The 23,846-nt window shown below is 29.7% G+C and overlaps 1 protein-coding gene across 2 annotated transcripts in view; it reads right to left on the bottom strand.

Moving 5' to 3' along the window:
• The window catches only part of LOC114121847 (nucleolysin TIAR), a 317,950-nt gene extending 294,748 nt beyond the window's left edge, over nucleotides 1–23,202 (bottom strand). Inside the window, exon 1 of one of the 2 annotated variants that reach the window (XM_050200701.1) lies at nucleotides 21,894–23,202. In XM_050200701.1, coding sequence (XP_050056658.1) covers nucleotides 21,894–22,118 — 225 coding nt within the window. In that variant the 5' untranslated portion in view covers nucleotides 22,119–23,202. The remainder of the gene's footprint in view (nucleotides 1–21,893) is intronic. The other variant, XM_050200702.1, reaches the window with a different exon arrangement.
• Between the last annotated feature and the right edge of the window lie 644 nt (nucleotides 23,203–23,846).

Here is a 23,846-nt window from a genome sequence, read left to right as displayed (position 1 = left end):
CTCTTAAGTTTGATCGTTGACACGAAAAGTCGTGTTATCGTGCGTTTTAGTAAATAAACTTGTCGTTGAAAAATACAAAACTCGAGCGGATTGCTCAAGAAAAAAATAATAATTGTTCCCTTTTTAAACCTTTGAAAATTGTATGATGTACGTACTATAATATATTCGTCACGAGTTCTAGATTAAATTTTATGATTATTGTTTAAACACTTGTAGAACGACTTCAACTGCGTCTCAAGTAACAGCGACCATAGTAACATTTTGTATGTACATTATGCACATTCCAACTTAACTCATAACACGTTTTGAATTTAAATCATTTAACGCTATTACATTCGTCTTCAAGAAATGTATACCAAAATAATAATCCACGATAAAGTCATATTGCTGTTATAATTTATCATCTATATTATGAAGATTATTATGGAATACGGTTTTCATAAATTTTTATGAAATTTATTTCAAAGTATGTCATTAGTAAAACTCATAGGTTTTTGAATACATTGAAAAATTGAAGTTTATAATACGAGTACCTAATACCCAATTCGTGTGTGAAAATTTTAAATGATTAAATAGTTTATATTTTATATGTATACACTATAAACATAAATCTAATTCAAAATTGTATTTAAAATTTCAATACGACTGTATTTAGTGTTCGTTTTATCAAAATTGTCTTTCTCTAATGAACTTAATTATGTTTTTTTCTCTATTTTTAAACTGATTTATTTGTTAATATAATTTGAACTACTAACTATATAATATTCTGCTGTAAGAATTAGTCATAAATATTTCATATTATTTAACTGCGTTCTATAAATGTAATAAATTGTTTAATAACTGTTGTAAGTTTTAAATATCAATAATTAAAATTATTATATATTTTCATAAAATTAATTCACTTTTTAATAGATTCTTCTATACGAGATTAGCTAAAAATTAAAATGGTTTCATATAAATAAAATATGTTTTAATAATATTCAAACGAGTTAGTTTGATTTTATTGAATGGTTCGCTCCGCTTTAAATTAACAGCAAAAGTATAACATTTAATGTATCATAGTTACAACATCGCAATAACGATAAAAAGAAGACCCAGGGTTGATTCATCGTAATTAATCAAAGAAACTGCTTTGGTCATATTATTAATTATAGTACTTCATTACAGTACAACAACTATGGCACTGTTTTCTGTATCGATTTAAACGACAGGAAAATAAGGAAAGAAAAAAATAACATTATTTATACAGCCACAAATAAATATAACATCGTCCACTGAAGTACGCTTAAGCACGCCTACGAGATAGGAATCGTTTAATCACCGAAGCTACGAACTTACAACTGATATTAGTTTTTCTCGTAGGACAATTTTTGAAGACGTATCTCATCGTGGTACACGGGAAATAAAGGCAACAGTGACAACACTACGTTGCGTGCAAAGTTTTCCGACGTTATTTTAATTATTATCTTCGACCATTTTTTTCCCTTTCCTTTGTTATATTGTTTACTTTTCTCTTCGCGACGTAGAACTTTGACTAGTAAACACTACGGGTGGGCGGCCAAAAGAAAGAGAAGTCGGTGAGACACGATGAAAAAAAATGACGAGAGAAATGAGAAAGGAGAATATAGAATGTAGTAAAAGAGAGAGAGAGAGAGAAAATAATTTTTACTGCCACCTCTCCATCCCGGTCGTAGAGAAAGTTTTTTTTTTCCTAACGGAACGAGAGAGAGAGAAAGAAACATTTATATGACGAAGTTGTGTAGTAGAAGAACAGAGCGAGTAGAAATTCCTTGCCGGAATAACAAAACAATTGTAGTCCGGGAGCTTGATTAACGGTTTTTTGGTTTGTTTTTGTTATTTTTTTTCCCCCCGACTAGTATATATAGCCGTCGGGTTGGAAACTTTATTGCCACCACCGACCGGAACTCCAGAGAGCTTGGTCACAGTCACTACCATTCAACTAATAATGTGCACGGTGGTGGTGGTGAACATACGCGATTTAATAAAGAATTAGTTCCAGAAAATACGCGCGACAACCTACCTCACCTTCGAAAGCGCACAAATCGACCAAGGATGTGAAAAACCAGTCATCGTCGCTACCATGGTCGAACCACGGGATAAACGGCGAGTTGATAAATTACTTTATTTCCGGCGTGTTGTATGATGAAATTCTGTTCACAAACTCCGCGCGTGTTGGCAATTAATCGATCGTTTAACGACGTTACCATGAAAAATAAAGGGACTAAAAAGAATATAAAAATAAATTTATTTCACATCGATTTTTTAAATAAAATTAATACTATAACTATTGTTATTATTGTTAATCCTGAAAGCACGATTCCGGATTTATTATATTATTACATACACATAAATTGTTTATAATTTTAATGAAAACATTATTACAACTTGGATTTATTTTAAAAATAAACATTTTATTTATACGTTTTTTCGTTCCTATTCCAGTTATACGAAAATTACGTTTGCTATTTAAACCCGGAAGTCTGAAATTTTTCGTCCGATCACTTTACGTGAATTTCATTAATAATAAATAGTATTCTTGTGCGAACCGAACAACATAAAGTTTATCTTTAAAGATAAATCGATTGTGTAGGATAACGATAGTAAAAGTATAAAGAGATAAATTGAGAGAAAGGAATGAGGTGGCCAGTGAGAAGCAACAAGAGGTGGAGGACGAATTTCGTGTGAAGATATACACTAGAACGTTTATGCGGTGGTTCGACCGAATACGATTATACGCGGACAAACTGCATCAACTTAATCGTCGAAACTAGACCTTCGGGATGCTAGAACCCATATTTGACGGTAGCAAACCGAACGTTAATTAATAGTTATTCATAACGTTTTACGTCTAATACTCGCAATTGTAACGTTATTTAAATTAAACTGACCGCACATAATTTATTGCACTCGAAATATTTTTAACACGGCGCATAGTATATGCAAAATAACATCACATGGTACCGTTTATAATGATATAAGAATATTATTATTATTATTATTATTATTATTATAGCGAAACTAAATATTTTATTAGACAATTATTTAAGAATATCTTAATTTTGCTTATAACCATATTATTTAGATTAGAATGTTATGGGCATTGTATTTATTCATTCAAAGTCTATCAAATATCTTACTATTAAAAAGTTAATATAAAAAAGTAATTTATTGTTTTAATAAATAGATTAAATGTTATTGCTGCATATTACCTATACTAAACTTTAACATTATTAAATAAAATATATTATGTTTTGCATCATATTTTTAAACCTGCTAAGTATTGTACGTCATTATAAATTGTAAGTCGTGATTTTAAGTTCTTTATAAATTTAATGATTAATGTATTTATTTTATTACTACACAATATTTTATTTGGAAATTATTAAAAAAAAAAAATAATTATAATTTCAAATTTTAATAATATTGATACTCATATTTCAAACAATCAACATAATAATATTATTTAACCGACATGTTTTAATGATATTTTAAATAGTAATTTGCTCATACTTAACACGTATTTGCTTATGATTAGTAATTAATACCTTTAGTAAATTTCTTATTAATTACTAATATATTAATTTTACTAAAAACAATAATATAATTGGTGCTAATTAAATATTGTTCAATTTCTATTAATCAATATAAATATATTTGATTATGTACGGTATTGTGTCATTAACATAATATTTAGATTTTCTTTGAGAATGTTGTTAATAATATGAATTATTTTAACAAATGTATAATTTGGAAATTGTAATTAAATATTAAAATATAATATGCTTTATGAAATTTATGTGGTATCGAGTTCCAACGTTTTTATGAGTAATACTAACACTATAAATGCAATTAATATACATATATATATAAATATATTTATCAATGTTTAAAGCTACAATAATATAATATTTGCGTACCTACCAAGAATACATACAATAAATGGTAAGAAAATTTCAAAGTTCCTGGATACTAATTATTGGCGTTTGTATAAAAATGTTGATTGGTCTTTGCCGATTACTGAAGGCCAAACTCTTTTTTTGTAATTTTTAGTCTTATAATGGTATGGCGATCATTATTATTACTGACAAAACAATTAAGAATGGCTATCCACATAAAAGAGCTAAGGAAGTCACTTATTACTTATGTGGTTGACGTTCAACGGTTTTATAAATTCGTACGGAAATAATATTTTATGCTTCTACGCAATACCAACAATACAACAATGTCGTGTCTTATTGAACTCATGTAATTGTGTACACAGAACGGTTTTGAATGCAAAATAGTGTAAAGTTTGTTGTGGAATTGTAAGAAAATAAAATGCCCATGTCGATGGTCGTCAATTTTTATGAATAATAGGGGTTTTCTGAATACATACATATATACTTATATATATTTAAAACTCGCAGATGTATGTGTGACTAGAATTTATTTAACCAATTTGTATATATTTTAAAACAATGCTTTTATTTCATGCCTACGAATTTGTGTATGTTATATTTATTATAATAAGACCATTTAAATGCATTTTATGTAATTAAAAAATAAAATAGTTTCATGGTATTCTTTAAGACGTTAAAAATCAATTAATAGATTGGAATTCAAACTCATAACTTTTTGTATAAGTAAAACATTGTCAGACGAACACTTGGTTGAATACATTTAAAATAAAAATTATCGGTAACATAATTTTATAACATTTAATTTATCACATATAAAATAATATGAGAATAATTATGATAATAATAACATGGTTAGATGATTAGTATAATACCTATCTTGGTAATATTATTATAAGTCAATACATTAAATTGAATTCACAAAAAAAAAATATATATATATATATATTACTATCGGGTAATGTATTGTATTGTATTATATTGTATTGTATTGTATTGTATTGTATTGTAATGAATTATTGATTCGTTAATAATATTGTTTGACAAGTATATGTATATTATCTGTTTCATTAATGTTTTGTCATCTAAATAATATGGTGATGTTTTTTAAATATATATATATATTGTGCATAACTTGTGATCAACGAGGAATGTGTGTAGTTATGATGAAAATAGGTAATAAATATAAACTATCATATACCATATACCTACATTATAATAAAGCGTACCATCCGGAAGTTTTCGCATGCGTATAAATTTATAAAAAATATGCCGCCGACCCACACGTATTATATATAAAAATTCTGAATCATTCGAGCGCGTTGAATTGGGACTATGAGCGGATTTATTTCGAAAGCGAAAAGTTTTTGTGTACGTTTGTATGAGCGAGAATGAAGACTAGCAAGCGGATATAAAACGATAGTAAAAAGGGTGGTTTCGGGGTGGTGTGCTGGCAGGGGTGGTTGAATTAATTATTTCCCCACGGCGACTGCTGATGACCCTCCGTGTCCTGGCTCACTAGTTACCACTATCGTTGTACTAACGTCACACCCGCTACCAAACGACATTTCTACCCAAGGCCAATGTCCAAAAACATCGCAACCATTGAGTTAAACAATAGCTTGTGTTGTATGTGTGCTCGTGAATGTATGTGTTCAGAGTGGTCATGCAGCTCAGGATAGGAGGAAAAGGATCCGGTGACGGAAATACGTTACTCCATGATTTTGATTAGACTGTTAAAAGTGTTTTTTTTACGACTGTTTTGACAGGCTGCGACGTCACTAGCTACTTTCATCGGCCTTCGTCATAATTTACTCGCCACCGGTCTTACATTTCATACATTTAAATATTTTGAATATTAAACTAAGTTTAGCGATATTTCACCAAAATTTCTTTCTGTTCTTTTACCTCAATAGTGTTTGCAAAAACCACTTACCCATTTGTACATACAACGCGCACAAATTATTAATTTTGAAAACACGACAAACGAAAACCATATAAATATTTTTGAAATACATTTCGAAAAAAAAAAACACGAAAATAGTACATTAATCAGTCGGTTGTTCTGGTTATGATTCTTAATATTTTTATCTACGATATTAAAGTACAATCACCTTGTCTGATGAAATTTTGGTCATTATGGCACGATACATAACCTATGTATGTATGTGTGTTGTACCTACAACGATTATGATATGAATAATATGATATTTTGTGGAATTGAGAACAGGACCAATACTGCTGATAACGATTTATTTTATTGCAAATAATCAACATGTTTACAACTACAAAAACCGAAAATGTGATATATTTAATTCCATCGGAAAATGCTATAGTAGATTTGAATTATATATTTTGTTTCAAATTTGATTTTAACTGTAATGCCGAGACGTTTTATCATAATCTTAATAATATAATTCACTTTAAAAGCTTAATATATATATATATTTTCGATCGGATTATTCGTTTTAAACAGAAAAGACGAACTTATTGTTTTCAATTTGATATTTTTTTTAAAAAAAATAATATTTGATATTCGTGTCCGTTTATAGCCTTTGCATGAAATATTAATACAGCAAGTAAATAAGGTGCCTGCATTTTATGGATAAAATAAATATCAAAACTTCCGTACAAAATAATCAGGGATAAAAGATTTTGCGCATAAAATTCGATATAACTAAATTACAGACAAATTGTTACAGTAATCAATTATGTAAATATAGTCCACCTCAAGTATATTATACATTTAATTTTAAATGAATCTATTTGATACAATTTGTTATGATATTTTCAAAGAATAGCTAATTTTTCAGCCCCGATTAGTATTTTTAAATAAAAATAATAATTTTATATTTAACATCCTAATTTGGGTTGGTAGAGAACGCAATATGAGATAGAATCTCCCGGAAGTTTTTAATCTCACGAGTAAGGATATCATCATTCGCAGCGCGTTTTATTTAATTTTTTAACGTCGGGTTATCCCACGGGATGTCATGGGAGACATAACCACAGATAACTTTTGGTCAGATAAATAATATATATTTATTTTTTACCGCCACTGACCACGACGACGCGTGATGTCACCGATTATCATCTTTGACACACGCATTGTTGTTGCTGGGGTCACGTCTCCCAGGACGAATTTCAAACGAAAACGACAACAGAGGACCAAAGATGTGCCACATTTTATATGTAGACATGGACCAATATTGAGACCGAGACAAAATTCTAGCTTAGGGCTGTGTACCAATTGCTCCACTTATTTTAACGATCGTTAAACTTACATTGTGCTTGTATTGAATCGACCTTTAATTATTCATAAACGATCTGTTTACTAAAATATTTTAAAACTAAAAAGGTATTTATTGATCAACGGATTGTGAAGTGACTGGGTGACTGGTTATATGTTAACAGGTTAGGTAATTTTATGAAACTTTATTAATATTACGTATTTTCAAGTACACTAATATGGTTTTTTTCAATAGACGAAAGCAAGTATTTACCATTGATTAGATATTTATAAACGCAATCATTTCGTTATTTACGATATTGTGTATGGGATAATATATTGATGATACTCGATACTTTTATTTTTTAGTTGTTCAATATTTGTTTGAGTTGTTAAAAGTTACATTATGAATTATTTTGAACAAAGTGAAAAAAGGTTAGCCATTATTAAATTTTACTGATATATTATTGTTTTTACAAACTATAATAATTGATAAACAACAATAATATTGATTAAATGTAAAAACAAAAAAAACTATATTTATTACTAACCGATAAGTATTTATATTTTATTTATTGTAGTTATTTAAATTGTCATAAGTTGCAGCTATTTAGTTAACTTTTTTTATTTAAAAAAGCGTAATTATTGGTATATTGTTCTAAAATATTTACGGCACAACTATGCAAACTATATAATGTGAGCTCTATTATACAGTGTGCATAGCTGCGTTTTTATAATACGTAAACCGTAGAACAAAAATACGCCTAGTATGAAAAAATAGTCACATTCATCTGGGTTACCAAATATTGGTTACCTAAATTTTGGTAGGTACATATAAACATTTATTTGTCTTCAAACACGAACAATTCGAATTCCGATTCGACTGAAGTGGGTTCGCATAGATCAGCCACAAGAATTATATTACATATTATTAAACATATAATATTACTGTCGTTAAAACGCGAAATATATCAACTTAATCTCCCATGTATATACTATACACTGTATCACGCCATTGCGCTTCAACTCGTATTATTATTATTTTTATCATAATAGTATCGCTTCGTTAAAAAGTAACAGCCGCCACTGGATTTTATTCAGGTATGTACGAGTAATATATATTATATTTGTAGATATATATATATATATGTATGCAGAGGGTAGTGACGAGAGTATAATTATATAATGTGGTACCGAATGTAAAATCGAAACGCGAAAGAAAAAAAAATAGCTTAACGAGCGAGTAAAAGGCTCGTCGTCGAGTGCGGCGTGGCGCGAAACAAATTTACGGTCATTTTATTTTGTTTTTTTTTAACGAAGTGGCTCCCTCTCGGAATTTTCTCTTCTCGCTGTATTTATTTTCATCTTTTATTTTTTAATTCGTATTTCAATAATAATTATCATATCGGAGTCCTCGCGCTGGGGACACCAACGTACATACGCTCATGCGTCGTATAATAAGTACGTACCACCACTACAGCGGTCGTTATTTAACCCTTTCTCAACCCTTTCAGCCCCGTGGCTTAGGATCGTTAGGTTTTTGAGTGCCACATTACGACTTGGCTGTACCCCGTTGTTCGTTACACTGGCATTGCGCAGCTGTGATTTTTTTTTTTTTTTAATAATATTACTATTATAAATCTGCACATACGTTCACCAACGTCGTTGTGCACGTGCGCCAGTAAAGACAAACATATCACGTTTTATACTCACATGTTTTTTACTAATTATTATCGTGATATTGACTTTGTGAAGTTTAAATCGTCAAATACACGTTTTAAAATAACGCGTGTATCTAAACTATATTATTAAAGGATGTAAAAAAAAAAAAAATACTGTCAAACAGTGTTAAGTTTGTAAGCCATTACGAAAAATATCTTGAAAAATTATTTTCACATTTTATAGATATTTTTGATACAACAACCAGTGCGTACCTGTTAGATGAACAGTGTTATTAGGAAGTTTGACGATCGTGCGGGTTAATAATACTACGCTGTATAAAACAACACATGTATCATGTTTATCGCTGACAGTATTTTTCGATAGCACTCGACGCTCGTTTCAGAAAAAAACAGTTACTTTTAACTTTACTATTGTTCTAATATCAAATTGTAAGAATATATATATTTTTTTCTACAGGTCTTTATTATTACTTGCATAATATTTTATGGAGATAATGGGATTTAAACGAGATTATAATATATCAAACATGGGAAAAAAACCTCTTATTCGATATTCTTCATGACGACGGGAAAATATGCTAAACATTGGATGATTCCGTTTTAAAAACGGAATATATGATCAACCTTCAGTGATTGACGTTTTTAAAAATTTCAAACAAATAGAAATGCAATAAAATGTTTAAGTTATACTAAAGAACAAAACTAAGGTGAGACCTGAACAATGATGATAATCAATTCAACTATTCGTGTGACCAAGCCAAACGTACTATACTATGTGTGCAATATCGAATGTATACGATGTAATAGAATTCGATTAAATGTATTACAATTTTATATTCTTACAAATATTTATATGTGAAAAATGACTATTAATTATGTACAAAACAATTTTGAAATTCTAAATCCTTCGCTTGCACACTGCCATCTTAAACACTTTCACCGTACATATTATACACAAAGATGTATTACGTTAATATAGCCTTTGCGAGATTCGCTTACTTAAAAAAATTAAATTCTTAAGCAAATTCGGTGAGATGTTGGTAAAAATATCTATATAAAAACGTTTCGTGGGCGTTTTTATGCAGCTACACGCCTGCAGATTACAGTTAATTACCATAAAATTGATTATTAAAGTAAAAATACTTAACTAATATGCTGACTCAAACAAGTATACACATATATAGCACATTTTTATGTATACATGAAATTATTTTAAGAATTACCCTTACCAAAGTTGATTAATTAATTTCACTAATTAATAAGTATTTTTCACAACAACTACTAACTATTTCCTTTTATTATTTTGCTATTGTATTATTTGTCAGACATTAAATCTATAAAATCTAATACCTAAACTTACATCTTATAAATGTTCCCGAATCAATACTTACTATTTAATATTATACATAATTATGTTACAATGGAAAATAATTTTAATACCAAGTCAGTTATTTCATAACGATTGTTACTTTGAAATTTCAAATGATAATATTGTTATTTGCTATGTGAAGTTTAATAAAAAGGCCCATTAAATTAAATTTGCATTGATACAGAATTACTTTAAATGTACATTGTATAAGCTTTATAGATATAAAGACATTTAAATAACTTGATTGTGAAAACTGCCAACTACTAAATCTTTACATTTTTTCAATTATTATATTTATTTTCTATCCTCATTTTTATGCATAAACACTGCATTTTTTATTACCCAATGGTGTTACACTTAAAACAGTGCTTTTACATAAATTAAATATAATTTACTCAAACGGAATATTATGAAAGATTTTTTTTTTTTTTTTTGTGAATAAGTAAAATTATAATTTCCATTAATAATGTCCAATAAAAAAAAAAAAAAAATCATAAGAATTTCTTTCATTGTTTTATATTTTATGAAAATCTAAATACAAAATCGCCTTATATTATTACATTAAATTTATTAAGATTTCTGATAAATATTTACTATAAAATCATTTCAAACAATTATTATTGATATTATCTGTTGTTTTATAAATAATTGACACTTCCATTTTCATTTGTAAAACTTAGATACTCAAAAAAATTATGAGAAAATGTATTTATATGTCTTGCAGAGATGTAGGTACACGTAAGTAATTAAAATAGTTTCAAATAGTTATATTTCTATTCCGTTTTGTAATACATCATTTATAAATCATTAAATTATAATATGTTTTATGAGATTAATTTATTAATTAAATATTAGAAGTGATAAAATTATTACAAGAATAATATGATTATAATAAAATAGATGCAATTTTTATTTTATTTATTTTAAAATCTTGTATCGATTATGTTATATGGATAAAAACATAGACAGCCAATACTGTTTATAACTATATAGCTATAGTACACGTTGAAACTAATATTATTAGTATTATTAGCAGCATTATTGTAACTAAACAGAATTCTTAGCTAGACCTTTGTTATGATAGATCAGAGTAACTGTTCATATTAATAATATTATAATCTGCGTAATTTAAATTAACTATCACATAAACATATACGTATATAATAAAATAAATTGTTAACTTGTGACAATGTGTAACAAGAAAATAATATTATTATTCAAAATTGTTTTGGTAATTATTAGTCTCATCTCAAAAAAATATAGACGTTTTGCTCTATTTCCTATTGAAATAAAAATAATATTTATAGTATTATATACTATAGGTATAATATAATATATGTGTATATATATATACATATATATATTATATACAAATACATGAACGTTTTTAATTGATAATATTGTCATAATTTCATTAATGATATCGGCAAACAATAACTTCAGTAATTGAAATTTTAAGTATACGTTGTTAGAAATCTATAATTTATTATATTTATCACATAGTGTTTAACACAGTGAAAATATTATGATAACCATTGAAGATTGAAAATTTGTACGATTGTGAATCGTAAATATAATAACTAGTATTTGGCTTATTGCGATATCCAACAAGTTATTTATTTTATTTTTCATATTATAAAAGATAATATTTTTGGTCCATAAGTTGTATTTTTATTAAGTAAGGAATTACACATTTCCAGTATGTTTTAAGTTTGGAAATAAAAACAAATTTATGAAGTAATATTGTAAATGTAAATGATTTTTAAATTGTATTGTGTATCGTTTATTTTTTTTAGTTTATAACAGTTTTTTTTTTAATATAAAATAACAAAAACGTAGTAGGTACCTAACAACAAAATTGCATTTTTAAATTTAATACTCGATCGTTTAACAGTCACATACACGTACAAATGTAATATAACTCCCACAAATAATTGTATGGGTACGTATAAATACATTTATATAGTATATAATATATGTATTATATACTGGTATTTGAAAATATTGTTACAATTTTGATTCCGTGTGTGCTGCTAGACAATTTCCAGTTTAATAACGTTAAGCTTACGCGAATTATTATAATAATAAAGTGTACCTAGGTATATAAAGTATATAAAATCTTTCCTTGCATTGGATATTGTATACGATGTGCAACTTTAACGTTTTTGCGTAATATAAAATGTCTGATGTTATATTAAAACCTTTTACAAACAATATGTTTTTAAGTGTAAGTTATTTTCAAGTTTTGTTTACTCAGCCCTAAGTTAAAATGAGTCTGTTGAAACTTATTTGTAAAAAAATATTTACTACTGAAGATATTCTTTAAATAAAATATAGTTAATATCAATACCAATACGTATGTTCATTCTCAATTTTATAATTTATAAATCGTTACTATTATATGCCCTTCTCCCATAAAAATTAAAATAATTAACATACAATGGAATAAATGAATAAATAAAAAAAATTATATAATTTTAACTATTATTATCACAAAATATATCTCTAGAATATGCCAATGACATTTCCAAGTATCTTGGTGGCTATTATAAAATATGAACATTTTTTGTCGTAATCGTCGTTTGAAAACTTTGAAAAAAAATCAACAGTTGTTGCCTAGTACCGTAAAGTGTGAACACTTTACATACTATATACTATAATATAGTAAAAACTAAAATATTCTCTAATTATAAAAGTTTTTTTTTATAACTTTTGTAATATACAATTATTACTAAACACGAATTAAATATTTTATAATTTATTATATTAATAATAACCTAAACTTTAATGATTATAACTTTGGCGACGAATATGATGGAGTAATTAAGTAAAATATTAAATTGTCGTCATATTATTATTAATTTATCGGTTGAATAATATGGTGTTCCTAGTTTGTCTTGATATGGTAACTCGACGTGCTAAGTCGTGATGTATAGTACACAATAAAGTTATAGTTACCAGTAGTAAATCAATGTGTGATATAAGCAATAAACGTGATTTTAATGAGAAATAGATATAAAGAGTTAATATGATTGGCATAAAATTTAAAACGCCTTCGGTAAATATTAAACCTACAGGGTTGGTTTGTTTACGATAGGTTATCTTAGATTTTAAAAATTAGTCAAAATACATCTACATAATATATATATTTTATAATTTGTGTATCCTTGCATAAGAGTATAGAGAAAAATTGTTGAAAGTAAGTAATAGACCTTTAAGTATGCAAGATACGCGACACGCACATTATTTATGTAGTCTTGTTTATAACGAAGAGCTACTTGTAAGAACTAAGCATTGTTTTTTACTGTGATAATAAAAATAGAAATTCTTTAAATTTATTCCATAAAAAAATATAAAAACATTTGTTAGTCTATATATTACATAGGTAAATCAAAAAACAAAAACAAATAAAATACCATACGTTATCAAAGAAATTTTAAATTCTCACTCAAAATACTTACTAAAAAATCATATATTTATAAATTATAACAGGCATATATTGTATAGATATACAATTTTTTTTTACTTTGTCAAATGCAGAAAATGAATCAGTTTTTAAAAATATTGTGTATAGTACATAATATTAATATTAAAAATCAGTGGGAAAACGCTCACTGACAGTTAAAAACAAATTTGTATACCTCTGACTAGTTCAATAAAAAATATTGGAATATAAAAGTTTGAAAATAGTAAAGAAAAATCGTTTGGACAATATAACTCATTGTTGTGCGACGAATAACTGAATGGTAGCAGTGATATTATAATGTACAATACAAACGCTATACTATAAAACACTTCATTTCCGATCTTTTGTGATGGATTATAGAAATATGTAAAGAAAAATAAATTGATAGCGACGAGACTGAAATCATTATAAATTATTTGATTTTTATTAAGTGGAGTGCCGATTATCGCTAAATGAATCGACTGTTTATTACAGTGTGTTTTGAGAAAGTCAATCCTAATTCTATAAAGACAACATCATAGATTCTTAATAGATTTTAATTATTAATACTTATCATTTTGAAGAGGATATTAAAAAATATTGTATATTGTTTATCAGTTTGTTGTTCTTTATATTATTATGTAAACATCAAACATCAAAATATAGCTTTATGCAAAGTATTATTTGTCGTATTATAATAATATAATATTTAGTAAATATATACTAGTAAATATTTTATCAAACAAATATCAAAGTGATTTAAAACAGTTAGATGGATACATTAAAAAAATTAAAAGTGGTTTTATACAAAGTAATTGTATCTTGTATACATAAAAAATAATAATATAGCATGTATTACATCAATGAACATGTTTTTTTCTCAAGACGTGTTATCATCTATCAATACGAAAACTACACTATTACGTATAATAATTGAGTATTTTTGTTGAAAAAAAAAATGAACAAAAACAAAAGAAAATTAAAATAATAATAACCATATCGCGACGTGAACGAACAGATTGAAAATAAAAATTGTCGAGAAAAAAAGATTTTAACAGTTATAAAAAGACTGGTGAGTTATTCGTGATGGTGTGCGCTTGACGTGTATTGATGACTGCGTTAGTCTCATTTTATCGATATTGTTGGTGTTGTATGTGTGTGTGCGTAAGTGTGGGGGGGAGGGGTGGAAAGTAACAATATTTTGCACGCGCCTTATGCAGTGTGCGAAGGGAAGAGAGAGAGAGAGAGAGAGAGAGTGATAGGAGTTGAGCTGTAGCAAAAGAGGTCACTATCGAGGTACAGTGACACTCGATTAATAAAAGTATAATAATAGTAATAACGATAATGTTGTATATTACTTTTTATGTAGCGACTTGAAATTAAAAAATAATAATTTATAAACTCATACGCTTGCAAACTGCATTATTATAATATAACGTGCACCTTCTCGGTGAGTATATCTCGAATGGGGGGTATGATCTTCTCCCCTGCTTCCTATGAACTTTATTTTTATTTTTCAAGACGTCTTATGAACACAAATTTTTTTAAAAAAAAAACAGCTGTCTACTATACCATATATGTATGGTGATGTATTCGAGATATAGTCAATGCCTATGTATAAGAAATGGTTTTAACATTATATGTTTAAAGCCGGGCTATAACACCATAATAATTAATAGTATAATACAATAGTTTCAATAGTGACAACTAATTATGTCATGATAGAATATTAATATTAGGAATAGAAAATAATCAGATTTTCTTTTTATACCTACACTTATTATTTTTGTCTTGACGTAAACTTTAAAACGATTTTTTTTTTGTATGTTGTATGTTAGGTTTTCTACTTATCCCTCTATCTAAAATAAATGCGCAGATTCCTGCAATATCTATAGACACACGAGTATAGATTGATTTTGTTCATAATTTGTAAGATAGTTAATAATTGCATGGTGGGTTTGAAACCTAACCACTGTCGTGGTCGATTCGACTTCGAAACGAATTAACGACGTGATACCGCCTTGACGAGGGTTTGGGGTTTGTGCGTCAATTAACTAGAAATATTTTCAACCCGCTGTATTATTATTGTGTAAAACATCGCAGTCGCGTTTCATCAGACTTTTCGATTTGTAAAATGCGTTCCCGACGTCTGCGTTTTAAACAATACGCCGACTTCAGAAAGGGGTGCATAATAATAATAGTATCTATAGTTGGTTATCTGTTGGACAATATCAATTGATATAGAAAAATAATTTATTCATTTGCGTTATCATCACATTCCCTATATAATAATGGTTTTAGTTTTTGTTAGTTAATAATGGTGATGTTTGAAATCAATCAAAAATAAAATACAAATAGTACCTCTAAAATATGTGATTGGTATTATTAAAAATTATTTGGTTTATAAATTGAAATTTTTGTATGTTAAATTAAGTAAATACTTACATAGTTTATGAAAAAACGATAACGGTATATTGTTTTTTGTCAGTTTATTCGAAAATATTTAGTGTCAGCTCATTTGGAATAAATATCAGATTGGATACTGGGTTTGTAATTGGAAAAAGTGGGAGCTTAAAAAAGAAATAACGGTTAGGTTAGGTTAGAATTCTAATATTCTTTATAATTCCTAAACTTAGAATTATTATTCATCAATATTAAAAATATAATTACGCATATAAAATTCCACACAGCTGATGGTGTGCAGTTTTGAACGCTGATATTTTTCTACTATAATTAATATTCTTTTTTAGTATTTCATATCATGTACACATTTACGGTAGTGTATTTTGACTAAGATTAAATTTACCAATGGTTGAAAAACTACGGAATAGTGGTCTAATACCAACATATTATTATTTAATTTATTATATATTTGTAGGTAATACAATTTACAATAACAATAATAATAGTTTCGAAATTTGCTGAACCGTCATTGCCCATAACGTATAAATATAAGTCTCGTAACGTCTGAAACTCGTAACTATACACATTGACACGAGGTTTACATCTATCGCTCTATCCACACTTCAAGAGAAATAATAATTGAACACCATAAGAAATGACGATGAGTAAAATATACTAAGTATATTCTTATTAAAGTCACAGTGGATAATCTGCCTTTTGAAAAAATAATTATAATAGTAGCAATAATACTAGAATTATTTTTCTCGATTTCGAAAGTTTTTCGTAAAAAGACTATTTTTTTTTTCACGATTTAACTTGCCGAGAACATATTTATTATTATAACCATCATTCTCGTCTTCTTCTCAACCGCCACTGCGTTCATATCTCACTGAACGGACGGCTAACTATACTGTACAATTCCGGCCGAGTTCCTTAAGAGTAGTGCTCTTTTGTTAATGGACTGTATAGTACGCCCTCATTACGGTTTCTTCTAATGAGTCGGCGATAGAAATAAATTTTACTCGAAACGAACATAAATCTATTCGCCACCACCGTACAACATCATGACAACAACAACGACCAGCACACACACACACACACACACATACCACCGCTATTAAGACCATTATGAAAAAAAAAAACATCTTTTATTAATATATTTTTAGTTTTAACTGGTAAATCTCTGGGAAATGACACTACAATAAAAATTTGCGATTAAATATAATATTATGTATAACATAATATTATGTTTACATTTATACCGATTTCGCTTTGTGTCATTTTTTAAAAGACTTAATTTGAAACATAGTAATAAAAAAAGTTAAATGTATGTTATTATTTCAACAATCATTATAACGGTGCTAAATATTGTTCAAAATTCTACAAATAGTGACTGTTTCGCATTATATGGAGCTGTTCTGTCTGTGTTAGACTGTAATATTGACTGTCAAAGATAGACAAACGGTTTTTATCGTATTTTTTTTTACGGTCTAAGTTTTCTCTGACACGTAAATCGACCAACCAACAGATTTTCGGTTCACTCAGACGTGCAGGATACGCGTATTGCAAAGCGCCGTTTGACATTAACCATGTATGGACTTTTCAAAAACGCACTACTATTATACGGATGAGGTGATTCTGTTTTTTTACCGGCAATCATAGCTCCTTGAAATCCTATTATTTTTTATTTTCGAGCAAAGAAAACTTCTCTATATAAAAAAAACAATTTGTACCTATTGAAATGTGTATTAAAACGTGTTCAGTTTTTTAATGCTCCGACTTCCATGATAAATGCATGACATATTTAATATGCAAATAGTGTCTCCAAATACCAGTTATATTGTTAATACAAATTAAATCAATATTTACCAATAACTTCAAATATAAATATTTTAAAATTTTTTATTGAAAATCACTAAAAATATCGTGTGATCATTTTTATTTTGTTTTCAAAATATTCCAATGAGATAGTTTATAATTAAATAAAAAAACATACATTATAGTTGGATATTAAACTTAATAATTCGAATAAGAATTACAGATCAAATAAAATGCCAAAGTAATAGAGTCTATATCATAAAAATATATCGTATAGAATAAATAACGTTCATAAAATAAACAATACGATGAACAAAACTCGTGATAACAAATTGACAATCAATTTTCAAAGTTGAAAAATCATCGTTCAAAGTCTTCACAGTCAAAAAATTAAAAAAAAGAAAAAAACTTTTCCCTGAATTACACACTAAATATTATTAGAAATACAATCAATTTAAATAATAATATTTATTGAAAATTAATTTTTTTTATTTCATATCGATATTATCAATTAGTGTGGTCAAAATGCATTGATGTAAAAATTACAAATTCACTGCGTGTTTTGTTTAATTTTTTGTTTTTCTATGTTTTAAATATCGCTAGCCTTTATATTGACATTAAAAAAATTAAATTAAATTCCAATCAGTGTTCGGGGTGCGTTTTCGTCCGCATGCCGTTTATTCGGTCGTTAGTCGAACTAATCCGGCCGGCAGACAATGCCATCAAACGACATTCGTTTTTGCGTTAAAACCAAACTAGAACGAGTTATAGTCGTAATGGTATTATTTCGGAATATACACACACGGCCGTGGACGGGCATGGACCGATACGTGGTCGACGTAGTTGGCGATGGGTGGTGGGTGAAGACCAAACGAGCGTGCTTTTCAATTAATCCGCCTGCGATCGTCTCTGATATGCCACCGGAGCAGGATTAAAGGAAACACCCCAGACAGATTTATGTACATACACACTCACACACAAGCACACTCACACACTTCTAAAAGTAATTGGAATGGCATTTGACTTTCTGTGTGTTATTGGAGCGGCAATCTGCAATCAGTGTGTTCACTGGTGATTAGGTGTATATGTATAGGATTTCGAAGGAGGTAATTTGGATTTTTTTCCCATCCGATCATTATGCCGAAAAAATGTCCATCTTCATTCGTGTTACGTTCGTTCTACCGGAACGAGACGACTTTTTCATCGTCGATTCACATTCTCTTTATACGTTTCACAACGAGTGCCATACATTTGACTAAACTTGACATTGAGTGATTAAAAATAATAAATAAAATTATACTGTGTGGCTTAACAAGATCTACTCGGAATAAAATCGTTGTACGGTCATTAATCCGTGTGTGGCGAACCAAAATCAATCATTTAATCTAAACGTCCTTTGTATGCTTTTTTTCTAGTACCTACGTGTAACGCCGAACAGCCTTGCCTTGCCGTGACTTATATACACACACTTCACTAATCCCCGAAGAAACTTACGTGCGGTGTGTAGCTTTAGTGCAACAACGTTAACGGTTCCCGAAACCCAAGTGGATTTGTAATAAATCCCACGAAAGTCGGTTTCTTCAAAACTTGGACGAAGAAACTGTTTTTTTTTTTTTTTTTTTGTTTGTGATTCCTAGATTTTGTAATTCTTGGCAAACTAAAGCGGTGGCAAATACAGAGAGGAATTGTTTTAACAATCACCACTGACTGATTAATTATATAAAAAAAGATCAATACACCTTATACTTATTTTTCGTCTCCCATCATAATCCTAATATAAAAGTACAAATATTGAAAGAATTAAAAATATTTTTTCAAAGTATTACTCCAATTTCAAAAATGTCCACAAGTATAGCTATGACATTCGTCAAATACCTAGTATTTGTAAAAAAATCATCACGAAAGGAAAAGGATTTTGTATTTTGATGAAAGTTAGAAAACATATTATTATTATTTTTTAGTTTTACGTAACATTCAAACTATTTAGAAGTTCAAAAGTGTAATTTACTAATGTGCTCATCTACTATTCGTAGAAGCAGCACGTTAAGTAATATTTTGAAAATATGGTTGTGTACACCGTCATGGTTTTATGTTATGGTGTTATTATGCCTGAACTTAACTATTTTAACGTAGAACAGAGACAAAAATTTAATAAGTAGATACCAAAATTAATTTTTTTTTTTTTAGAAAATTATTAACCAATATGTCTATAATATATTAATATTCAAAACTAAATCATCATATTTAATATTAAGCTCAAATTAATTTCTGATAATAAGATACTTTGATTACATTTTAAGAAAGCCACATTATATAATATGTCTTCTGGTATACAATTATTATATTTTAAATATTATTATGATAATATATTAACAATTGACGGATTTGAACTTAAAAAATGCTAACCTTTGAGCTATAATATGATTGTAAAAATATGAGTTATTCTAGTGATATTTAAAAATTCACCAAGATACCATGAGATAATAAATGTAAAATATCACGGTACACTTAACATTTCATTCAAACCATGGGTATTTTTAAATGTTGATATACTGAAGAAGAATAAAAATATGGCAACAGTTGCTAAATCGATCTGTCAAATCGTGTTTCCGTATTTAATCAGTAGGTGAACTCATCCTACAATGGTTGTAAAAACAATAATATTAGTACGCTTTGTTAGAAAGAGATACATTTTTACAGCAAATAGGTAGTTATTTTGTTTTCAATTGTTTATTTTATTTTATTTTTTTATATATTCAATGAAAATGTAATTGTTTGTTTGTTTGTTTTTATTTTTACATTCATATTGAATAATACGTATGTAAAAAAAAGATCAAGATCATTTTTTTATAACAAAAAAAAAAAAATGTCCACAACATTTCAATGTGTCACAACCAGAATTGTACGTGTTTTTTAAAAAAAATGTGTGATTTAATAGTAATCAAAAGTAGTACATACACTACAGATCCACTTATAGCTAAATGTCTTGAAACAAAATATGGATAAATAAATTTATATATGATAGAATTTTGTCAAAATATAACTCTTATAAAATCACTCTTGTTGAATTATAAATGTATGCAATTATTAGTGAATAGCATGTTTAAATTAAAAAAAAATCAAAAGATTTTATTTATATATTATTATGTCTATGGTGTTTTGTCTAAAAATGAACATATAATATGAATATTTTATAGTCAATGTATAATAAATTTGATAAATTTGTATACACCATGTTTTAGTAAATATAGTAATAGTATAAGTTCTGTGAAGTTGGTTTTACTTTATAGCAGTGTTGCCACTACACGAAAATATACGTGATTACAATGCCGACGAAGCGCGTAGTGGTGCAAATAGTTTATTCTCGGAGGACCATATACAAATGTCCATAGATAATTAAGTGTTATGGATTGAATTATTTCAACTGGGAATTATTTACAATTATTTTATGAACTTTGGTCTTGTTTTGTTTACGTATAAATAATTTTTTTTTTATGAAATATTACTATAATACGCTAGACACAGCATATATAACATTATATCTTACTATAATAAAAATTAAAATAACTCAATAATAAATAATATTGTGGATGATAAAATATAATTTAAATATTACAAATGGTACACAATATTATTGGAATACAACTTTCATGAATAGATTATCTGAATCTATTTAAAAGGATTTTTTCTCGCCTTCTGATCTTTTTTCCTGTATAGCTATCGTGACCCCATGATACTAAACTCATATTCTATAAGAGGATCTCATTAATATTACAACGTTTATTAATAATGTAGAATACGACGCGCTCGTTTAGCCAATGAAAGGTCAATTTGTAAGCCGGAACTGTTCCGGGGTTGCTCTATATGACAATTTATCTCATTTTTGCTGCAATGGCTGCTGTTTCTGCTTCAGGATATATACTCGTACGTCAATCGATAAATATTCGTATAAACGTGCTTGGTCATTACTCTAGCATGACTCGATGGTGATTTACTAGGTACTCATCGAAAATAATTCAAACAGACGTACCTTAAGTCCGGCCGTTGCGTTGCCGTTCACGATAGCTGTGGCTGCGGCTGACGGGCTGACTGCGTTCGGGTTACCACCGTTGGACAACGTGGCCACAGCCGCAGCTGCGGCGGCCGCGGCGGCTGCTGCGGCTGCCGATCCGCCACCAGCAGGGGCAGTTGGCTGTGCCGGGCACGCGATGTGATTGCCGTAGTTGGCGGGCATGGAAAACGGAACGAATAGCATCTGTTGGTGCGACAGCTGATGCTGGTGTTGATTGGCAGCCAATGCAGTGGCGACGCGACAGTGACAGAGGCCGTCCGCCAGTTGTGAGTGGAGGTGGTGGTTACGCGTCACGCCGGTGGCCGGAAGCGAAAGCTGTTGGGGCTGTGGGTACGGCAACGTCCTGACAGCCAGTCTGCAGTTACCGCGGAATCTTACAGGTCCGATCGACGGACGTAACGGTTGGTGCTGATCCTCTGGAAAAGAGTAACAAGAGCACTGCGACTGTGGAGGTGGCAGTTGTGGAGGCGCAGTCAATGAATGTGGAGTCAACTGAACCGTAAAGTTTTCGACCACAGCGGTGGTTGCTGCAACGGATACGCCGGTGTGGTGGAGGTGGTGGTGGTGGTGATCGCTGATGTCGCACAAGTCGCAACCAGTGGCAGCGGCGGCGGAGGTGGCGATCACGTGTTGCTCCTGTTGCTGTAAACTGCGGTCGTGGTAACCGATCACCAAACGCCTCCTGCGATGAGTTTGCGCGGTATCGGTCGGTATGACGGCAGTCGTGATACCTGCACTGGTTGCACCGGCGAACGGTTCCGACGACCCTTTCAACGTTGTTATGCCGTCCGTGACTAGACCACTAAGTCATATCCCGCGCGAGTGTTACGGTAGGGTCGTTTTGAGCGTCGTATACGAAACCAACCAAATTACGAGAGACGGAGATAGAGAGCGAGAGAGATATTGAAAGTGTGTGTAAGAGTAGGATTTTAATTACAGATGATGGGGACAATGAGTTGAGAAGATCGACGACGGCGATACAGAGATTTGATAAAGGATCGAGAGCGAGTGTAACGCGTCAGGCTGCAGACGGGCAAACAGACGGAACGAGAACCGGAATCGGAACGACGAACGGTAAATAAATATAAAATAAAAAAAAAATAATCGTCGGCGGTGGCGACACACAGACACGTGGGGGGGCGTCGTATTTCGATGATAACACACACACACTGTCGGCGGCGGCGTACACTGAGCGCGAACCGTCGGCGGCGGCGGCGGCGTTGTACGGCGGAGATTGCACAGCGTGTTTTCGCTTCGGTATAATGAGCAGGACTACTACCACCGCGCGCCGTCGGATCGGCGCAAAGGGGGTGTCGGTGGATGTTGCCGATCAGACCCGTCAGAGAGCGCATACGGACCCTTTTCTTTTTTTTTATCCCTCGCCAACGCGTGCGTTACGCGCCACGCGCGAGTGTCAGGCTGGCTCTCCTAAAGTCCGATATTATAATTCGTAGGTATATATAAGTTATAGTCTATCTACCTGTTCTGTGGACCGAGATAATCGTATATCTCAATGGCGATCGAGACAGAGTCAACGAGTCGTGATCGATTTTTAAATTTTTTGTTTCTCTTTGTTTTTTCCAACCGATGGACACGATTCGATTGATCGTTTGAGACAGTCTCGTGCACGTAGTCTCATCATAGTTAAATATTATTATACTACGGACTTTCATAGATAATAATATGCAAGTAGACAAAACGAAAAATTTATTTTCAGCTACTTGTTATATTATACTAATACGAAAAAATCGTATCAGATTCGATGGTTCGGGCGACCCGTTCGAATTTCATGTATACGAATTACACGACAATTGTTGTACAACTACGAAGACCGAAACAACCGATACACTTTTACACACATACACACACATTTACTTAAATAATATATTACAGTTTTTGCTTAATGGTACC

Source organism: Aphis gossypii, chromosome 2 (genome assembly GCF_020184175.1).
Source record: "Aphis gossypii isolate Hap1 chromosome 2, ASM2018417v2, whole genome shotgun sequence".
Classification (NCBI taxonomy): Eukaryota; Metazoa; Arthropoda; class Insecta; order Hemiptera; family Aphididae; genus Aphis; species Aphis gossypii.
This window is presented reverse-complemented; position numbering and strand designations above follow the sequence as displayed.